At 47.2% G+C, this 19,400-nt stretch overlaps 1 protein-coding gene across 2 annotated transcripts in view; it reads left to right on the top strand.

Moving 5' to 3' along the window:
* DGCR2 (DiGeorge syndrome critical region gene 2) overlaps positions 1–19,400 on the top strand; it is a 104,085-nt gene that overhangs the window by 23,280 nt on the left and 61,405 nt on the right. Inside the window, exon 2 of one of the 2 annotated variants that reach the window (XM_075996778.1) lies at positions 15,606–15,728. The exons of the other annotated variant lie outside the window; for it this stretch is intronic. Within the exon in view, the coding sequence (XP_075852893.1) occupies positions 15,606–15,728 (123 nt within the window). The remainder of the gene's footprint in view (positions 1–15,605; positions 15,729–19,400) is intronic. 2 annotated transcript variants of the gene reach the window in all.

Raw genomic sequence — 19,400 nt, 5'->3', positions numbered from 1 at the left:
GGCTGCACTGGCTCTGCGGCAGCAGAGTGCAGTCGGTGTGACAGAGATAGTGTGGCCTGCACAGATGGAAACACTCGCCACTCATTCGCTCTAGAAGAAAAAGTGCTGACCCAGCTGGGAACAGAAGACAGGATCAGAGGAGAGCTGCTTCATACAGCAGGGCTGGGCTGAGAAGTCAGGCCCGGGAGGGGAGTTTGGGGAGAGTTCCTGGAAGCTGGGAAGATGGGCGTCTTGGAAGCTGGGGAGCTGGGGTGCCATGGACCAAGGCTGAGCGCTGGGGAGCCCAGACGTGTTCAGGATGTAGCGAGACAAACATCTGCTGGTAGCTATTTTTAAAAAATCTTTGGGAGGAGTAGAAAGAAAAGGCCATGGAGTACTATTCAGCTCTGAGAAACAATGGTGATAAAGCACATCTTATATTTTCCTGGTTAGAGCTGGAACCCATACTACTAAGTGAAGTCTCCCAAGAATGGAAAAACAAGCAGCAGATATGTTCTCCAGCAAACTGGTATTAACTGAGCAGCACCTCAGTGGACACACAGGTGCTACAGTGATAGGGTATTGGGGGGGCGGGTGTATACATACATAACGAGTGAGATGCGCGCCATCTGAGGGATGGTCATGCTGGAGACTCAGACTTGTGGGGGGGGAGGGGCATTTATTGAAACCTTAAAATCTGTACCCCCATAATATGCCGAAATAAAAAAAAAAACAAAAACAAAAAACAACAACAACAAAAAACTTGCAGCAGGCCAAAAAAAAAAAAAAGAAAGAAAAGGCCAGAAAGCTCATACATAATATGGGGCTGTTTTAGCCAGGTTTGTCTGGTTGTAAGAATTTGAGGTAGTGCACTGAAATTTTTATAGGCCTCGTGTATGATTTGCCCGAGGAGATTTGAAGGGCTAACATGATAGGAACTGTGGATCTGCTTTGACTGAACAGTAGCGCCTCTGACCTCAGCTGCTCGAGGCTGTGGCAGGAGGAGCGCTTGGGCCCAGGAGCTCAAGGCTGTGGGTGGCGCGATCGCGTCTGTGAGCAGCCACTGCAGTCCAGCCTGGGCCACAAAGACACCCAGCCTCAAGAAAAGTTCTGTTGCTAAATTTTTATTTAGGGAATGAACTCTCTCAATATGAGTAGTTTGGGAAATTAGAGCCCTTTAACATAAAACTGGGAGACCTGGAGTACTTGGGGAGGAGCGGAGTGTCTCAGCTCAGCTGCAAGGTAGAAATGCAGACTTGGGGCCAGAAGGCACCACCCCAGTTGGTGATTTGCTCATTAAGCAGTTCTCCAGCACCAGTCTTGCGGTGAGCCCTGAGTTTATGATTGTGAGAAAGATCCGACTCTTGCCCACAGGGCGGGGATGAGATCTCAGAGGCCAAGCCTGTCTTGTCCAGAGGAAGAAGTGGGTCAGACAGGCCATGATTTGATCTACCTTCCTTCCCTTCCCTCCCTTCCTTCTCCTCCCTCCCTCCCTTCCCTCCCTTCCTGCCCTCACTTCCCTCTCTTCCTTCCCTCCCTTCTCCTCCTTCACTTCCCTCCCTTCCCTCCCTTCTTCTCCTTCCCTTCCCTCCCTTTCCTTCCTTCCCTTCCCTCCCTTCCCTCCCTTCTCCTCCTTCCCTTCCCTCCCTTCTCTTCCTTCCCTTCCCTCCCTTCCCTCCCTTCCTTCCCTACCTTCCCTCCCTTCCTTCCCTTCCTTCCCTACCTTCCCTTCCCTCCCTTTCCTCCCTTCCTTCCCTACCTTCCCTTCCTTCCCTCCCTTCCTTCCCTCCCTTCCTTCCCTTCCCCCCTTCCCTCCCTTCCCTCCCTTCCTTCCCTTCCCTCCCTTCCCTTCCCTTCCTTCCCTTCCCTCCCTCCCTTCCCTCCCTTCCCTTCCCTCCTTTCCCTTCCTTCCCTTCCCTTCCCTTCCCTCCCTCTCTTCCCTCCCTTCCCTTCCCTCCCTCCCTTCCTTCCCTTCCCTCTCTTCCCTCTCTTCCCTCTCCCCCCTCTGCCTCCCCCTCTCCCTCTCCCTTATGGAGCTAGAGTGCAGTGGTATGATCATAGCTCACAGCAACCTCTAAACTCCTGGCTGGAACTATCCTCCTGCCTCAGCCTCCCAGGCAGCCAGGACTATAGGCACTTAGCACTGTACCCATCTCTCATTCAGTTTTTTTTTTAAAGAAACTGTCAAATTTTGTTTTCCAAATTAGTTGTACCATTTTGCATTCCCACTGTAAATGAGTTCCGATTGTTTTATATACTTGCCAACACTTTAAATTTTGGCCATTCTAATAAGTATGTAATGGTATCTCTTTGTGGTTTTAATTTGCATTTCCTTAATGACTAATGATGTTGAGTATCTTTTTATATGCTTATTTGCCATCTGTTTATCTTTGGTTAAGTGAACATTAAAATCTTTTGCCTATTTTAAAAATTGTGTTGTTTTCTTTTTATTGAAATTTGAGAGTACTTTATATACTCTGGATACTAGCACTTTATCAGATACGTGATTTGCAGATATTTTCTTTCTGTATGTGGTTTGTGTTTTCATTCTCTCAGCAGTCTTTTTTTTTTTTTTTTTTTTTTGACACAGAGTCTCACTTCGTCGCCCAGGCTAGAGTGAGTGCCATGGCGTCAGCCTAGCTCACAGCAACCTCAGACTCCCGGCTCAAGTGATCCTCTTGCCTCAGCCTCCCATGTAGCTGGGACTACAGGCGTGCGCCACCATGCCCGGCTAATTTGTTGTTTGTTTCTATTTTTAGTTAATTGGCTAATTATTTTCCATTTTTAGTAGAGAGGGATCTTGCTCTTGCTCAGGCTGGTCTGGAACTCCTGGCCTCAAATGATCCTCCCACCTCAGCCCCCAAGAGTGCTAGGATTATAGGCGTGAGCCATAGCACCCAGCCTAAATTAATTTATTTTTAATTACTGTATTTTTTAAATTTCAAAACTTTAAGGGGGTACAAAGGTTTTGTTACATGGAAACATTGTATAATGCTGAAATCAGGGGTTTTAGTGTGCCCGTCACCAGAATAGTGTTCATTGTACCTGATAGGTAAGTTTTTACCCCTCACCTCCTTCCCACTGTCCCCCTTCTTCTTTTTCAATGTTCTTACATCCCTTTGTGCCCATGTGTGTCCATTGTTTAGCTCCGACATATTAGTGAGGATATGTGGTGTTTGTTTTTCCATTCCTGAGACACTTCATGTGCAGTAATGGGTTCCATTGGTTTTTTTTTTCTTTTTTTTCTTTATGAGACAGAATCTTGCTCTGTTGCCCCATCTAGAGTACAGCGGTGTCATCAAAGCTCACTGCAGCCTCAAGCTCCTGGCCGCTAGTGATCCAGCCTGCAGAGTAGCTGGGACTGCGGTGTACGCCTTCATGCCTGGTTAATTTTTCTGTTTTTTTTTTTTTTTTTTTTTTTTTTTTTGCGACAGAGTCTCACTTTGTTGCCCAGGCTAGAGTGAGTGCCGTGGCGTCAGCCTAGCTCACAGCAACTTCACACTCCTGGGCTCAAGCGATCCTCCTGCCTCAGCCTCCTCAGTAGCTGGGACTACAGGCATGCGCCACCATGCCCCGCCAATTTTTTTTTTCTATATATATTAGTTGGCCAATTAATTTCTTTCTATTTATAGTAGAGACAGGGTCTCGCTCTAGCTCAGGCTGGTTTCGAATTCCTGACCTCGAGCAATCCGCCCGCCTCGGCCTCCCAGAGTGCTAGGATGACAGGCGTGAGCCACTGCGTCCGGCCCATTTTTCTGTTTTTTATAGAGACGGGGCCTCGCTCTTGCTCAGGCTGGTCTCGAACTCCTAACCTCTAGCAATCCTCCCACCTTAGCCTCCCAGAGTGCTAGGATTACAGGCGTGAGCCACCTCGCCTGGCCTCCATTGGTGTTGATGCCTGTTTGATGCTTACACCGCACTGTCTGATTACTGTCCCTTTATTGTGAGTGCTGAAGTCAAATAATGTAAGTCTTCCAATGTTATTCTTTCTTTTGAAAGTTGTTTCGGGTATTCTAAGTCCTTTGCATTTCCATATGAAGTATAGGGTTAGTTTGTCAATTTCTATAAAAAGTCCTGTTTAAGTTGGGCGTGGTGGCTCACGCCTGTAATCCCAGCACTCTGGGAGGCTGAGGCGGGAGGATCACTCGAGGTTAGGAGTCTGAGACCAGCTTGAGCAAGACTGAGAGCCCATCTCTACTAAAAATAGAAAGAAATTAGGTAGACAACTAAAAATATATGTATAGGCCGGGCGCGATGGCTCATGCCTGTAATCCTAGCTCTCTGGGAGGCCGAGGCGGGCGGATTGCTCAAGGTCAGGAGTTCAAAACCAGCCTGAGCAAGAGCAAGACCCCGTCTCTACTATAAATAGAAAGAAATTAATTGGCCAACTGATATATATATAAAATTAGCCGGGCATGGTGGCGCATGCCTGTAGTCCCAGCTACTTGGGAGGCTGAGGCAGGAGGATCCCCTGAGCCCAGGAGTTTGAGGTTGCTGTGAGCGAGGCTGACGCCACGGCACTCACTCTAGCCTGGGCAACAGAGTGAGACTCTGTTTCTAAAAAAAAAAAGAGTCCTGCTTAAATATTGACTGGGGTTACATTGACTGGGGTTACTGTAGATCAGTTTGGGTAAAATTGGTATCTTAACAGTTTTGAATCTACTGATCCATGAACACTATATGTCCTCCCCAAAAGTTTAGGTCTTTTAAAAATTTCTCTCAACAATATTTAAAATTTTCAGTATACAAGACTTCACATCTTTTGTTAGATTTATTCCTGTTTTTTTAATTTTTTGATGTTCTTATTTTATTTTATTTTATTTATTTATTTATTTATTTATTTATTTATTTATTTATTTATTTTTTGAGACAGAGTCTCGCTTTGTTGTCCAGGCTAGAGTGAGTGCCGTGGTGTCAGCCTAGCTCACAGCAACCTCAAACTCCTGGGCTTGAGTGATCCTTCTGCCTCAGCCTCCCGAGTAGCTGGGACTACAGGCATGCGCCACCATGCCCGGCTAATTTTTTATATATATATCAGTTGGCCAATTAATTTCTTTCTATTTATAGTAGAGACGGGGTCTCGCTCTTGCTCAGGCTGGTTTTGAACTCCTGACCTTGAGCAATCCACCCGCCTCGGCCTCCCAAGAGCTAGGATTACAGGCGTGAGCCACAGCGCCCGGCCGATTTTATTTATTTTTTGAGACAGAGTCTCGCTTTGTTGCCCAGGCTAGAGTGAGTGCCGTGGCGTCAGCCTGGCTCACAGCAACCTCAATCTCCTGGGCTCAGTCGATCCTCCTGCCTCAGCCTCCCGAGTAGCTGGGACTACAGGCATGCGCCACCATGCCCAGCTAATTTTTTCTATATATATTAGTTGGCCAATTAATTTCTTTCTATTTATAGTAGAGACGGGGTCTCGCTCTTGCTCAGGCTGGTTTCCTACTCCTGACCTTGAGCAATCCGCCCGCCTCGGCCTCCCAGAGTGCTAGGATTACAGGCGTGAGCCACCATGCCCGGCCTGATGTTCTTATTAATGGTAATTTTTTTTAATATGTGAATTTCTGATAGAGTTTGTATACAGTTGGTATTAGTTCTTCCTTAAATATTTGGCGGAATTTTCCAGTTAATTTCTTTCGTGTCTAGAATTTTCTTTATGTGAAGGTTTTTAACTGAAAATTTAATTTCTTTTTTCTGTCTTACTTTTTTTTAAAGACAGTCTCGCTTTGTTGCCCGGGTTAGAATGCAGCACAGCTCACTGCAGCCTCAGACTCCTGGGCTGCAGGGGTTCTCTCACCTCAGCTTCTGGAGTGGCTAGGACTGCACACCGCCACACCAGCTTTTTTTTTTTTTTTTTTTTTTTTTCCAGAGATGAGGTTTCACTCACAATGTTGCCCACGCTGGTCTCAAACTCTTCGGCTCAAGTGATTCTCCTGCCGCAGCCTCCCAAGCAGCTGGGACTGTAGGCATGGAGCCACTGTGCCTGGCTCAATTCCTTTTACAGCTATAGGGCTGTTCAGGTTATTGATTTCTTTTTGAGTGAGCTTTGTGCATTTCATCTTTCAAGGAGTTTGTACATTTCACCTAAATTGTCAGATTTATTGTAGAGACGGGGTCTCGCTGTTGCTCAGGCTGGTTTCGAACTCCTGACCTCGAGCAATCCGCCCACCTCGGCCTCCCAGAGTGCTAGGGTTACAGGCGTGAGCCACCGCGCCCGGCCCATTCTATATTATTTCTTATTGCTGAGTTTCATTTGCTCTTTTTTTAAAAAAAGGAAACATCAATCTTATTGATAGTTTAGGGCTACAATGGGCAGTTTTGCCGAACAGAAATTAGTCCCAAGACAACAGAGTATAAAATTGTAGCAGACAGCTTAATACTCTTCACCCTCATCTTCTCCCTCAGTGCTATGTACTCCAACCTTATAATCCTTTTCAAGGGCAGCCATGTCCTCGAGAGCCTTGGAAAGTTCTCCTTCCTCCATCCCCTCACCCACGTAGCAGTGAACAAAGTCACACTTAGCGCACGTCGGGTCAGACTGTGGTCCTGGCGAGCCCGGGCCTCATGCTCAGCACGCACGCAGCTCTCTCTGCCGTGGCTGCTCTCCACCTGGCTCCGCAGGGGAGGCTGGTAGTTGATGCCAACCTTGACGCCAGTAGGACACCGGTCCACAAGCTGGACGGTGTGCTTGGTCTTGATGCTGGCAATGGCAGCGTTGACATCTTTGGGAACCACATCACCGCAGTACAACAGGCAGTAAGCCATGTGTTAGGTCACTAAATATGAAATGTTCAATTTCGAATCAAAAGTCTAGTTTATCATGTCTCAGACAAGAAGCAGTACAATCAAAGCATGCGCCTAAACTATTGACACAGTTTTGCCATCTTAATGGTAGCTTATGTCAGCAGTGAAGAAGCCTGGAGAGTGAGTGGCAATTGTGGAAATTGTGAAAGGCGTTTTCCATGGCTTGTTGAGAATTGAATTTCATTTTTCCTTGCAAGAAGTGGTCCAAAGCCTAGAAGAAGTGATAGTTGGTGCAAGGTCTGGTGAATACGGTGTATGACAGAAGAGTTTCCAAGTTCAGCTTCTGTAGTCTGAGCAGTGTTGTTTTTTGCAACATGTGGTCTTGCATGAGGATTGGCCTGTATTTATTGGCCAATCTCGGCTGCTTAGTCTCAAGCATCCTCATCATCTCATCCAACTGATTGCAGTCAACATCCTCTGTTATCGATTGACCAGGTTTCATGAAGCCGTAGTGGCTAATAACAGCACTGGACCAAACAGACACCATTAGCTTTTTTTGGATGAATATTCGGTTTTGGACTGTGTTTCACCACTTCATCTTTATCTAACCATTGTGGGAAATGGTTGCAGTTGTCAAAAAGAAACCATTTTTTATCACACGTAACAACATGATGTAGAAATAGTTCACCTTTATGTCATGACAGCAAAAAAAGGCAAGCTTTGAGACGATTTCTCTTCCAACACTCATTTAATTCATGAGGTCCCCATCTATCCACCTTCTTTACCTTGCCCATTTGTTTTGAATGGTCCAATATTGTTGGAATAGTAACATCAAACCTTGCTGCTAATGCACGCGTAGGTTGAGATGGATTCGTTTCCACTATAGCTTTCAGCTCATCGTTATCCACCTTGATCTCAGGTCACCCACATGGCTCATTTTCAAGACTAAAATGGGACTTCTCAAACCATCGTAGTGCTGTGTGTTCATTAGCCATGTCCTTCCCAAGCACTTCATTGATACTTCGTGCTGTCTGGGCTGCATTGGTTTCACAACGGAACTCATATTAAAAAGTAATGTGAATTTTTTACTTATCCATGGTTTCACAAAAATTGGTTTTTGTTTTTTTTTTGAGACAGAGTCTCACTTTGTTGCCCAGGCTAGAGTGAGTGCCGTGGCATCAGCCTAGCTCACAGCAACCTCAAACTCCTGGGCTTGAGTGATCCTTCTGCCTCAGCCTCCCGAGTAGCTGGGATTACAGGCATGCGCCACCATGCCCGGCTAATTTTTTATATATATATCAGTTGGCCAATTAATTTCTTTCTATTTATAGTAGAGACGGGGTCTCGCTCTTGCTCAGGCTGGTTTTGAACTCCTGACCTTGAGCAATCCGCCCGCCTCGGCCTCCCAAGAGCTAGGATTACAGGCGTGAGCCACAGCGCCCGGCCTACAAAAATTGTTTTAAAAAAAAAATTTGGGCCGGGCGCGGTGGCTCACGCCTGTAATCCTAGCACTTTGGGAGGCTGAGGCGGGCGGATTGCTCAAGGTCAGGAGTTCGAAACCAGCCTGAGCGAGACCCCGTCTCTACCAAAAATAGAAATAAATTAATTGACCAACTAAAAATATATATACAAAAAATTAGCCGGGCATGGTGGCGCATGCCTGTAGTCCCAGCTACTCGGGAGGCTGAGGCAGTAGGATCGCTGAGCCCCGGAGATTGAGGTTGCTGTGAGCCAGGCTGACGCCACGGCACTCACTCTAGCCTGGGCAACAAAGTGAGACTCTGTCTCAAAAAAAAAAAAAAAAAAAAATTGAATGATAATCACAAGCCAAAATGTGCATTTCAAAGAATGAAGATGTACCTTCATGATAAAAATAAAACAAGAAGTGTCAAAGTGAAATGTCAGAGATATCAACTGTCAAACTTAGTACTTAAGGAAATTGGGCCGGATGCGGTAGCTCACGCCTGTAATCCTAGCACTCTGAGAGGCTGAGGAGGGAGGATTACTCAAGGTCAAGAGTTCGAAACCAGCCTGAGCAAGTGCGAGACCCCGTCTCTACTATAAATAGAAAGAAATTAATTGGCCAACTAATATATTTAGAAAAAATTAGCCGGGCATGGTGGCGCATGCCTGTAGTCCCAGCTACTCGGGAGGCTGAGGCAGGAGGATTGCTTGAGCCCAGGAGTTTGAGGTTGCTGTGAGCTAGGCTGACACGACGGCACTCTAGCCCGGGCAACAAAGTGAGACTCTGTCTCAAAAAAGAAAAAAAAAAAAGGAAATCAGACATTCCATACTTAAACTAATATTTACCATGGTCACATTCCACCGTCTGGTTGGCGGGCTCAAAGTAAGCATCGGTGGTCTGCTTCAGTGAGCTGCGCATGGTTGGCTTTCTCCGCAAACATCACAGGGCATATGTGACCAGAGGGAAGTGGACGTGGGGATGGGGCACCAGGCTGGTCTGGAATTCTGGCAGATCCACTTTCAGGGCTCCATCAATCTCAGGGAAACAGTGGTAGAGGACACAGTTTGGCTAATAAGGCAGTTCGTATGGAGGTCGAGTGCCCCACATCGATATTTCCATGACAGACGTCATAGATGGTCTCATCGTCTGACATGAAGGCAGAGTGTTCCAAGGCGGCGTGGGTGGTGAGGATGGAGTTGTAGGCTCAGCTACAGCTGTGGAGACCAGGGGGCTGGTAAAGGAGAACTCCAGCTTGGCCTTCCTGCCGTGAGCAACAGAGAGGCAGTCCCTCAGCAGGGGGGTGAACCCCACCAACACTTGTGAAACCGAGAAGCCCTGCTGGCTGGCCAGCTTGCGAATTTGGTCCAAGACGAGGTCAGTGATGTCCTTGCCAGTGGTGTGGTGCCCGCCCGTGGGCACAGTTACTGGCAGCATCTTCCTTGCCGGTGAGGAGATGCTCAGGGTGGAAGAGCTGGCGGCAGGTGTTAGTGCAGACTGGTCAGTGACGGTGGGCTCTGAGCCTGCAAGCACTACCCCGGCACGTGCTTCCCAGCACTGGTTTCACTGAAGAAGGTATTGAAGGAGTCATCTCCCCACCCCCCATCCCCCGTGTTCTTGTCACTTGGCATCTAGCCATCGAGCTGGGTGCCATGTTCAGGCAGCAGAGCTCCAGCAGGCATTGCCAGCCTGGCCAACGTGGATGGAGGTGCAGTCATGCCTCACGGGCACTTGTGGGCTCTGGGGTGCTAGAGGAGTGGGAGGGATGGCAACACTAACAAGACTACCTGAGAGTCGGGGGTGCGGGAGGGGAGAAGTAGTGAATATGGTTATTTGGGGGTTTTTTGGGTTTTTTGAGACAAGGTCTTACTGTGTTGCCCAGGCTGGTCTTGAACTCCTGGCCTCAAGCAATTCTCCAGTCTCAGCCTCCCAAAGTGCTGGGATTACAGACTGAGCCACCATGCCTGGCCTTTTTTTTTTTTAAGAGACAAGCCCTCCCTCTATCACCCAGGCTGGCATGCAGTGGCCTGGTCATAGCTCACTGTAGACTTGGATTCCTGGGCTCAAAGGATCTTTCTGCCTCAGTTGCCCTAGTAGCTGGGACTACAGGTGTGTGCCACCATACCAGGCCAATTTTTTTAAAAATTAGTTTTAGAGATGGGGTCTTGGTGTGTTACCCCTGCTGCTGTGGAACTCCTGGCCTCAAGCAATCCTCCCACTTTAGCCTCCTGAGTTGCTGGGGTTACAGGCACAAGCCACTGCTCCCAGTACTTTCTTTCTAATTTCTTAAAGTGGCAACTGGGGTTATTGATTCGATATCTTTCTTTTGTTCCAACGTAGGAAAAAAAGGAGTCTACTGCTATAAATTAGCCTGAGAACTGCATTCCAGAAATTTTCATTAATTTAAAATACTTTCTAATTGTCGTTTTGATTTCTTCTTTGACCCATGGGCTATTCAGAAGTGTATTAGTTTCTGTATAGTTGGAGATTTTCCAGGTATCTTCCTGTTGTTGATTTTTTATTTATTTTATTTTCGTTTCTCTGACTCATGTAACATTTGTAATTTTTTTTTATTTATTTTATTTTCGTTTGTTGTTGATTTTTTAAATTTAATTTGTGGTCAGACAATGCACTTGTTATGATTTGAGTCATTATAAATTTATCGAGATCTGTTTTATGGCTTGTAGTATCTATCATCTATGAGGGGACTCAAAAAGCTTATAGAAAATTAGAATTGAAAGATAAAAAATATGAACTTTATTTCTCAACAGAAGCTCCATTAAGCCAAGACACTTGTAAGCAATGATGCCAGCCATTCAGTCCATCCCCAAGGGTCCCAGGAATTTAGCCACGTCACTCATTGCAGTCTCTCCATTATTCATGAAGAAAGATGGGTGCCCTTTACGGATTTTTTAAGATTAGGAAACAAAAAGAAGTCAGAAGGAGCCAAGTCAGGACTGTAAGGTGGATGCCTGATGATTTCCCCTCAAAACTCTCACAGATTTGCGCGCGTTTGGTGAATGGAACGAGCAGGAGAGCAGCCGGGGCCGCTTTCCTGGGCAGCCTCTGCTGAAGCTTTGGCTGACAGTCTAAAACACTCTCACATCAAGCAGATTTTATCATTCTTTCGCCCTTTAGAAAGCCAGTAAGCAAAATGCCTTGAACATCTGCAAACTTTTTTTGTTTTTTTTTTGTTTTGTTGTTGTCTTTTTTGGGACAGAGTCTCACTTTGTTGCCCAGGCTGGAGTGGGCAACAGTGGTGTCATCACTGCAACCACACACTCCTGGGCTCAAGCGATCCTGCTGCCTCAGCCTCCCGAGTAGCTGGGACTACAGGCATGCGCCACCATGCCCGGCTAGTTTTCTCTATTTTTAGTAAAGACAGGGTCTCACCCTTGCTCAGGCTGGTCTCCTGACCTCAAGCAATCCTCCTGTCTGGGCCTCCCAGAGTGCTGGGATGACAGGGGCGAGCCACCTTGCCGGCCTATCCCCAAAGCTGGTTGCCATGACCTTTGCTCTTGACCAGTCTGCTTTTCCTGTGACTGGACCACGCCCACCTCTTGGTAGCCACGGCTTTGATGGTGCTTTGTCTTCAACAGTCGTGCTGGTAATGTTTCACCATGTTTCGTCTCCTGTCACAGTTCTTCAAAGAAATGCTTCAGGACCTCGACCCCACTTATTCAAATTTCCTATTGAAAGTTCTGGGCTGGGTGTGGTTCATTCCTGTAACCCAGTACTCTGGGAGTCTGAGGTGGGAGAATTGCTTGAGGTCAGGAGTTGGAGACCAGCTCGGGCAAGAGTGAGACCCCGTCTCTACAAAAAATAGAAACAATTAGCCGGGCATGGTAGCACACACCTGTAGTCCCAGCTACTCGGGAGGCTGAGGCAGGAGGATTGCTTGAGCCCAGGAGTGTGTGGTTGCAGTGATGACACCACTGCACTCCAGCCTGGGTGACAGAGGGAGACTCTGTCTCAAAAAAAGAAAGTGTTCTTGTATGCAGCTGACCTGCACATAAAGGTTTGGGCATCCATTGAATGGAAAGTTTGTTCAACTTTAATTTTTCGGTCAGAATACTGTAAGCTGAGCCAATTGAGATGTCTGTGTTATTGGCTGTTGTTTCTGCTGTTAATTATTGGTCCTCTTCAGTGACGGCCCGAAAAAGATTTTTTCCTCTCAAATTGATGTGGATGGTCTGCCACGGCAGGCTTCATCTTTAACAAATGAGTTATCCATTTGTAAACTGCACATTTCTTTAGGGCATTGTCCCATAAGCTTTTTGTAAAGCATCATTGATTTCACCATTTTTCTATTAAAGCTTCGTAAATTTAATGTGTTTTTGCTTCAATTTTATCGGAATTCATGTTGCTCTGATAGGGGCTTTATTAAATCTGATGTCTTAACATTTTTAGTGCCTCGAACCAGATCCTATTCAGACAGGTTATAAGAAATTAGTATGAGTTTATTTTGGTGCAAAAAAGTTTGAAATCCGGTTTTTTCATAATATGCATTTTCCACAAACTTGTTGATGATCCCTTGTATTATTGTCAGTGTTACAAGCACATTTGGAAAGAGTCTGTGCTCTGCTGTCCTGGGTGGAGTGCTCTGTAAATGTCAGTTGACAGTGGTCTTCAGGTGGTATCCCTTGCTGGTTTTCTCTCTGCTTGTTCTGTTAACAGGGGTATTGAAATCTGACTGTATTTGTGGATTTGTCTAGCAGTTATAGCAGTTTGCCTTTCATGCATTTTGAAGTTCTGTTTAATAGATGCATAAACAGGGTTATGTCCTCTTGATGAATCAACCACTTTATCATTATTAAATGACCTTCTTTATTCCTGATAATATTATTTGCTCTGAAGTCTACTTTGTGTGATATTAATATAGCCACTCCAGCTACCTTAACATCAGTGTTAACTTGATATATCTTTTTCTACTGTTTTATTTTTACCTGTTTGCATCCTATTATAAAGTTTTAGGCAATATGTAGTTGGGTCTTGTTTTTTTTTTTTTACCTATCTGACAAATTCTGCCTTTCAGTTGGGGTGTTTAGCTCTCTCCATACGCTTATTGATTAGGGGAGTTTAATTAAAATCTGCCATTTTGTCATTTGTTTTCTATTGGTACCATCTTTTCCCTTTTTTTCTGACTTCTAATTTATTTATTTATTTATTTTTTAAATTTCAGAATATTATGGGGATGTGACCATTCTGGTTGCATATATTGCCTTTGCATCGCCCAAGCCAGAGCTACAAGCGTGCCCTTCCCCACCACTCCCTTTGCACCTGCCCTGTACCCGATGAATGTCACTTTCATGACTTCTGATTATTTTTTATTCTATTTTGTCTTTGTGGATGTATTTGCTGTAACTCTTGTTATGTTATTTTGGTGGTATTCATCTTTAACTTATTCCAGTCTACCTTCAAGTGACAGACTGCTTTACCTATAGTATAAGAACCCTAAGACAGTGTGTTCTGTTTCTGTCTTCCCAGCTTTGGTGCTGTTACTGCCAGAATTTTAGTTCTGCATGTTATAAACTCTGCAGTACAGCATACATGTTTTTGCCTTGAATAATTTTAGGTTGACAGCATTTTCCTTTTTCCTTTCAGAACTTAAAAATGTCACATCACTGTTTTATAGGCTGTGTTGTTTCTAATGAGAAATCTGTCATCTTGACCTTTTTCTTTGCATAACACATTTTTTTCTTTGGCTGCTTTTAAGATTTTCTCCCTGTCACTGGTTTTGAGCAGTTCCATTCCAATGTGACTTGGAGGCATTTTCTTTATGTTTCTGGTGCTTGGGGTTCATTGAGCTCCTTGCATTTGTAGGTTTATAGTTTTTGTTAAATTAGTTCTTCAGATATGTTGACTGTTCCCACTCTGGTGACATGTGTACTAGGGTGCATGGAGTTGTTTGACAGCTCGCCGATGGTCTGCACTATTCTTTCTGGTCTTTTACATTTTGCATTTTAGCTCAGAGAGTTTCTATTGTTACGTCTTCAAGTCACTAATCTTTTCTTCTACAAAGTCTAATCTGTTAGTCTTCTGCAGTGTTTTTCATCTGAGGTGTTGTAGTTTCATCTCTAGGTAACAGGTTCTTAAAGGGTCAGACAGTAAATATTTGCAGGCCACACAGTCTCTCTTGGTGCTACTCAGCTCTGCTGTTGTAGCTCAAGAGCAGCCATAGAAGATGATACATATCATGATACATATTTGTGGCTGTGTCCCAATAAAACTTTATTTAAAAAATAGGTGGGAAAGGCAGGATCTGGTTCGTGGACTATGGCTTGCTGACCACAACCTCAGTTCAAGCTGTTACTTTGCTGAGTTATTTAATACTTTGCTCTGGTCTCCGTATTATTATGTAATTGCTCCCAGAAACCATTGCCAGATTTACCTTGCTTAAAACACAGGTCCTCTCATGTTACTTACAGGCTAAGTAACCTCTGGCACCTCACGACCTACTAAATAAAGGAAAACATTATCTTACTCCCAGAGCCTCCACGCTCTGGGCCTTCTGACATTTCCAGATACATCTGCAGTGATTCCGCGTCTGTCAGCTCACACAGTCTGCTTCGTGTGCCCCCGCTCCCCGCGAGTGCCTTTTCTGGGGTGCTCTATCAACTCATGTGCCTGTGAGGCCGTCGCTCTCCACAGAAGCCATGCTCACACCCTGCCTTCTTTAAAGAAGCATGGCGAGCCCTCAGCTGGGGGCGCCCCCCGCCGTGCGAGTGACCCCCGCACCGCCTCCGGCGCGCTTTGTCAGAAACCTGCATGCGTGTCCCAGGCTGCGACCTGGAATCTCTTGGGAGGCGCGAGGCGTGCCCTCTCCTCCCTGTCTGCGTTACCCAGTGCAGAGCCCGGGTCAGGGTTCCCGTCTGCAGTGACACATAACAGTTATTGTGCGGGCGGGTGCTTTGTTTTTCTTTTTCTTTTCTTTTTTTCAGGCAGAGTCTCACTTTGTTGTCCAGGCTAGAGTGAGTGCCGTGGCGTCAGCCTAGCTCACAGCAACCTCAAACTCCTGGGCTCAAGCGATCCTCCTGCCTCAGCCTCCCGAGGAGCTGGGACTACAGGCATGCGCCACCATGCCCGGCTAATTTTTTCTATATATATTAGTGGCCAATTAATTTCTTTCTATTTTTAGTAGAGACGGGGTCTCACTCTTGCTCAGGCTGGTTTCGAACTCCTGACCTCGAGCAATCCTCCTGCTTTGGCCTTACAGAGGACTAGGATGACAGGCGTGAGCCACCACACCCGGCTCTATTGGTTCTTGGCTCCTCCTTTGGGAACATGTGTCCCGGCCTGCCAGAGGAGGTGGGCTGTGGGCAGCTGCCTGGTCTCCCCAGGGCTTGGTGGCGGCAGTGCCTCTGCCACTCTCGTCGGTCTTCCTGCTGTCCCTTCCTCAACGGCCTCTCGCCCTTTGGTTCCACAGAGCTGCGGTGCAACCCCGGGCAGTTTGCCTGTCGCAGCGGCACCATCCAGTGCATCCCCCTGCCCTGGCAGTGTGACGGCTTGGCCACTTGCGAGGATGAAAGCGATGAAGCCGACTGTGCAGGTGAGTGTGTCAAGCGGGAAGCGTGCACGTGACCCTGCCTCTGTCACAGCTGGGGCATCGTGCCTCTCCTGCAGGGTGGAGATGGTGCGGCCTGGTGACCTGTGCTGTCTCCACGTGGGAAAGTTAGTTTGAGCTGACCCCTCCCTCTCTCTTTCTTTCTCACGCTGTCTTTTTAAAAAGTAGGTGCTCGGCTGGGCGCGGTGACTCACGCCTGTAATCCCAGCACTCTGGGAGGCCGAGTCCTGCCGATCACTCAAGGTCAGGAGTTCGAAACCAACCTGAGCAAGAGCGAGACCCTGTCACTACTAATAAAATAGAAAGAAATTATCTGGACAACTAAAAATATATAGAGAAAACAAAAAATGAGCCAGGCATGGTGGCGCATGCCTGTAGTCCCAGCTACTCGGGAGGCTGAGGCAGGAGGATCGCTTGAGCCCAGGAGTTTGAGGTTGCTGTGAGCTAGGCTGACGCCACGGCACTCTAGCCCTGGCAACAGAGTGAGACTCTGACTTGAAAAAAAAGATAAAAAGTAGGTGCCCAGGCCGGGCGCTGTGGCTCACGCCTGTAATCCTAGCTCTTGGGAGGCCGAGGCGGGCGGATTGCTCAAGGTCAGGAGTTCAAAACCAGCCTGAGCAAGAGTGAGACCCCGTCTCTACTATAAATACAAAGAAATTAATTGGCCAACTGATATATATATAAAAAAAATTAGCCGGGCATGGTGGCGCATGCCTGTAGTCCCAGCTACCCGGGAGGCTGAGGCAGAAGGATCACTCGAGCCCAGGAGTTTGAGGTTGCTGTGAGCTAGGCTGACGCCACGGCACTCACTCTAGCCTGGGCAACAAAGTGAGACTCTGTCTCAAAAAAAAAAAAACAAAAGTAGGTGCCCAACATAGGCCGATCCCAGCACGTGTGAGGTGGCAGGTCCTGGGCAGCGGGAGGCAAGTGCGGTGTTTACAGAGGCTCTGCGGGCCCTGGACTTGCACGGCCCTGTGAATGAGCTCTCCTAAGGGGTTGAGCCCTCGTGCTGTGCTGGCCTCACCCTCGTCCTGGCTCTGGACGTGGACATCTCTTGAGACGTGGCGAGGATCCCGACGAGCATGCTTTTCAGACAGGCCTTGGCGCACCCTCCCCCTCCTGCTCATTGGCTGGTAACCTCGAGTTCCTGGGTTTTCTACTGGCCATATGTAGCCTTCTGAAAATGTATGGACAGGCCATAAAAGGTCTAAGTCATTGGTTTTCCACCTGGTTTCCACCCCAGCACCCTTGAGAAACATACCACAGAAATAACAGCGTTCACTACATCTGTCGTTCTCAGCTCAGGTTGGGTGGAAGGTGTAGCTTCTTGAACATGCTTGTGTATGGATGTGTGAGACACACATACATGCATACACAGATTTAAGACTACATGGTTCTGTAAAGCCCCTAAGAGGAAGGTGTCTTATCCCAGCTTGAGAGTCACAGGCCTAACTGCTCAGCCTGCCATCAGGACTCTTTCACAGCCGGGCAGAGGTCTGCTTTGCCAGCCTAACTGAGCACTACGCCCTTGCGCCGGTTCAGCTGGGCTGTTGCCCATGTGCACCCTGTTCATGGTGCCCTGGCTGCATGCTCCCTCTGGGCCTGCCTGTCTTCCCGGGATCCCCTTATTCTGTTTCGACATGGACAATCCTCCTGTCCCTCTAGGCCTGCCTCAGATGCCACTACAGTGAGTCTCTAGTCCCCTAGCTGCATGTCAATCCTCCTGTCCCTCCAGCCTGTCCCTTTCGTGCAGCATCCAGAACTGCTGGTGATTCTCACCACTGCCAGGGCTCATGCTGAGCCCTGGTTGCAGACCACAAGTTCCCCAAGGGCAGGAAACGTCCCCCTTCCTCAGTGGGACCTGGCCTAGGATGTTGAAGCTGTGTGTGATCCCTGTAGGCCAAGTGCCGAAGGAAAACTGGTTCCAACCAGAGGGATCAGGTAGGGCATCAGATAGGGGGTGACATTTGAGCTCTTTGAGGAGGTTCCAAAATCAGAAGCAGAGATGGTCTGGCCAGACTCTATTTGCCTGTGAAGAATGCTCCCTAGAGGGGCCCTCCTAATCATCTCCCGAGCCCACCCCTCCTCCTTCAGGTCAGGCCTGTCTCGGGGGAGATGTTTGCCTCTCCAAATGAGGGTTTGATGGTTGCGGCCCAGCCAGGAGCCCTGGGACAGCCCTGTGTCTGGGAACCCATGTGGTGGCTCCTTGGGTAAAGCGCAGCTGTGGGGTGCAGACGCTCTCTGTCATCAGCCTGGGGCACGTGTGGTCATGGGCGGGAGCCTCACCTGACCTGCCTCCCAGGCTGAGACCGTATACCCAGCCTCCTGGAGAATTTCTGCAGAGAGACCCAAGTGGTTCTTTTCTTGCTTACAAATGGAAGCATAGTTTATTCGCTGTTCTCAGAGCGTCACTTGCCTTTGCTTTTAAGGTTGCGTGCAATAACTGTCCTGTTACAGACACTGAAAGCAGTAGTCGTCACGCTTGTGGTTCTGTCTTGCTCATCTTGCTGTGGACTTGTTGAAGGCAAGGACTAGATCTGATTTCTCTTTTGGACCACGCAGCCTAGCACAGAGGAAGGGTCAGCTCTGTGCTTGTGTTTTGGCTTGAAGTTACATAGGTTGCTATAGTTTTTCCCCAGACAGAAAAATAAAATTGATCCTACAGAAGTTTGGGGTCACGGATAGGTGCCTGGTCTAGGACCGGAGCAGTGAGGGCAGGTCGATGAGGAAGGTGTGTGCAGACTCACGGAGGCGAGGCTGGGCTCCCCAGAGTCCCCGTGACTCGCGATCCTGTGTCTGCCCGGTGGTGTAGCACTTTATCACATTGGAGGGGGTTGGTGGGGAGGGTGATTCCCGATTATTTTTAATGTTGGGATTCTGAAAAATTTAAATCATAAAAATATGCAAATGGGCCAGGCATGGTGGGTCACACTTGTAATACCAGTACTTTGGGAGGCTGGTGGGGGTGGTGGTATCACTTGAGGCCAGGAGTTTGAGGTCACAGCCAGCTTTGATCTCACTCTACCCTGGGCAACAGAGTGAGACCCTGTCTCTTAAAACAAACAAACAAACAAAATATATACATATAGAGAGAGAGAGAAAGAGAGAGAGAGAGAGAACACATACGTAAAGAATAATATAGTTATCATCTCACGTCCCTGAATTAATAACTGCTAAAATTTTGTTCTTCTTTTTTTTTTTTTCTAGTTTATTTTAAAAGAAAAAAAAAATTTTTTTTTGAGACAGAGTCTCGCTTTGTTGCCCAGGCTAGAGTGAGTGCCGTGGTGTCAGCCTAGCTCACAGCAACCTCAAACTCCTGGGCTCAAGCAATCCTCCTGCCTCAGCCTCCTGAGTAGCTGGGACTACAGGCATGCGCCACCATGCCCGGCTAATTTTTTCTATATATATTAGTTGGCCAATTAATTTCTTTCTATTTATAGTAGAGATGGGGTCTCGCTCTTGTTCAGGCTGGTTTTGAACTCCTGACCTCAAGAATCCACCCGCCTCAGTCTCCCGGAGTGCTAGGATTACAGGCGTGAGCCACCGCGCCCGGCCCTCAGCAAGCTTTGATCTCACTCTACCCTGGGCAACAGAGTGAGACCCTGTCTCTTAAAAAAACAACAACAAAAATATTACACACATGTTATATATATATAT

Source organism: Microcebus murinus, chromosome 22 (genome assembly GCF_040939455.1).
Source record: "Microcebus murinus isolate Inina chromosome 22, M.murinus_Inina_mat1.0, whole genome shotgun sequence".
NCBI lineage: Eukaryota > Metazoa > Chordata > Mammalia > Primates > Cheirogaleidae > Microcebus > Microcebus murinus.
The sequence above is the reverse complement of the archived record's forward strand: the minus strand, read 5'-3'. Positions and strand labels throughout refer to the sequence as shown.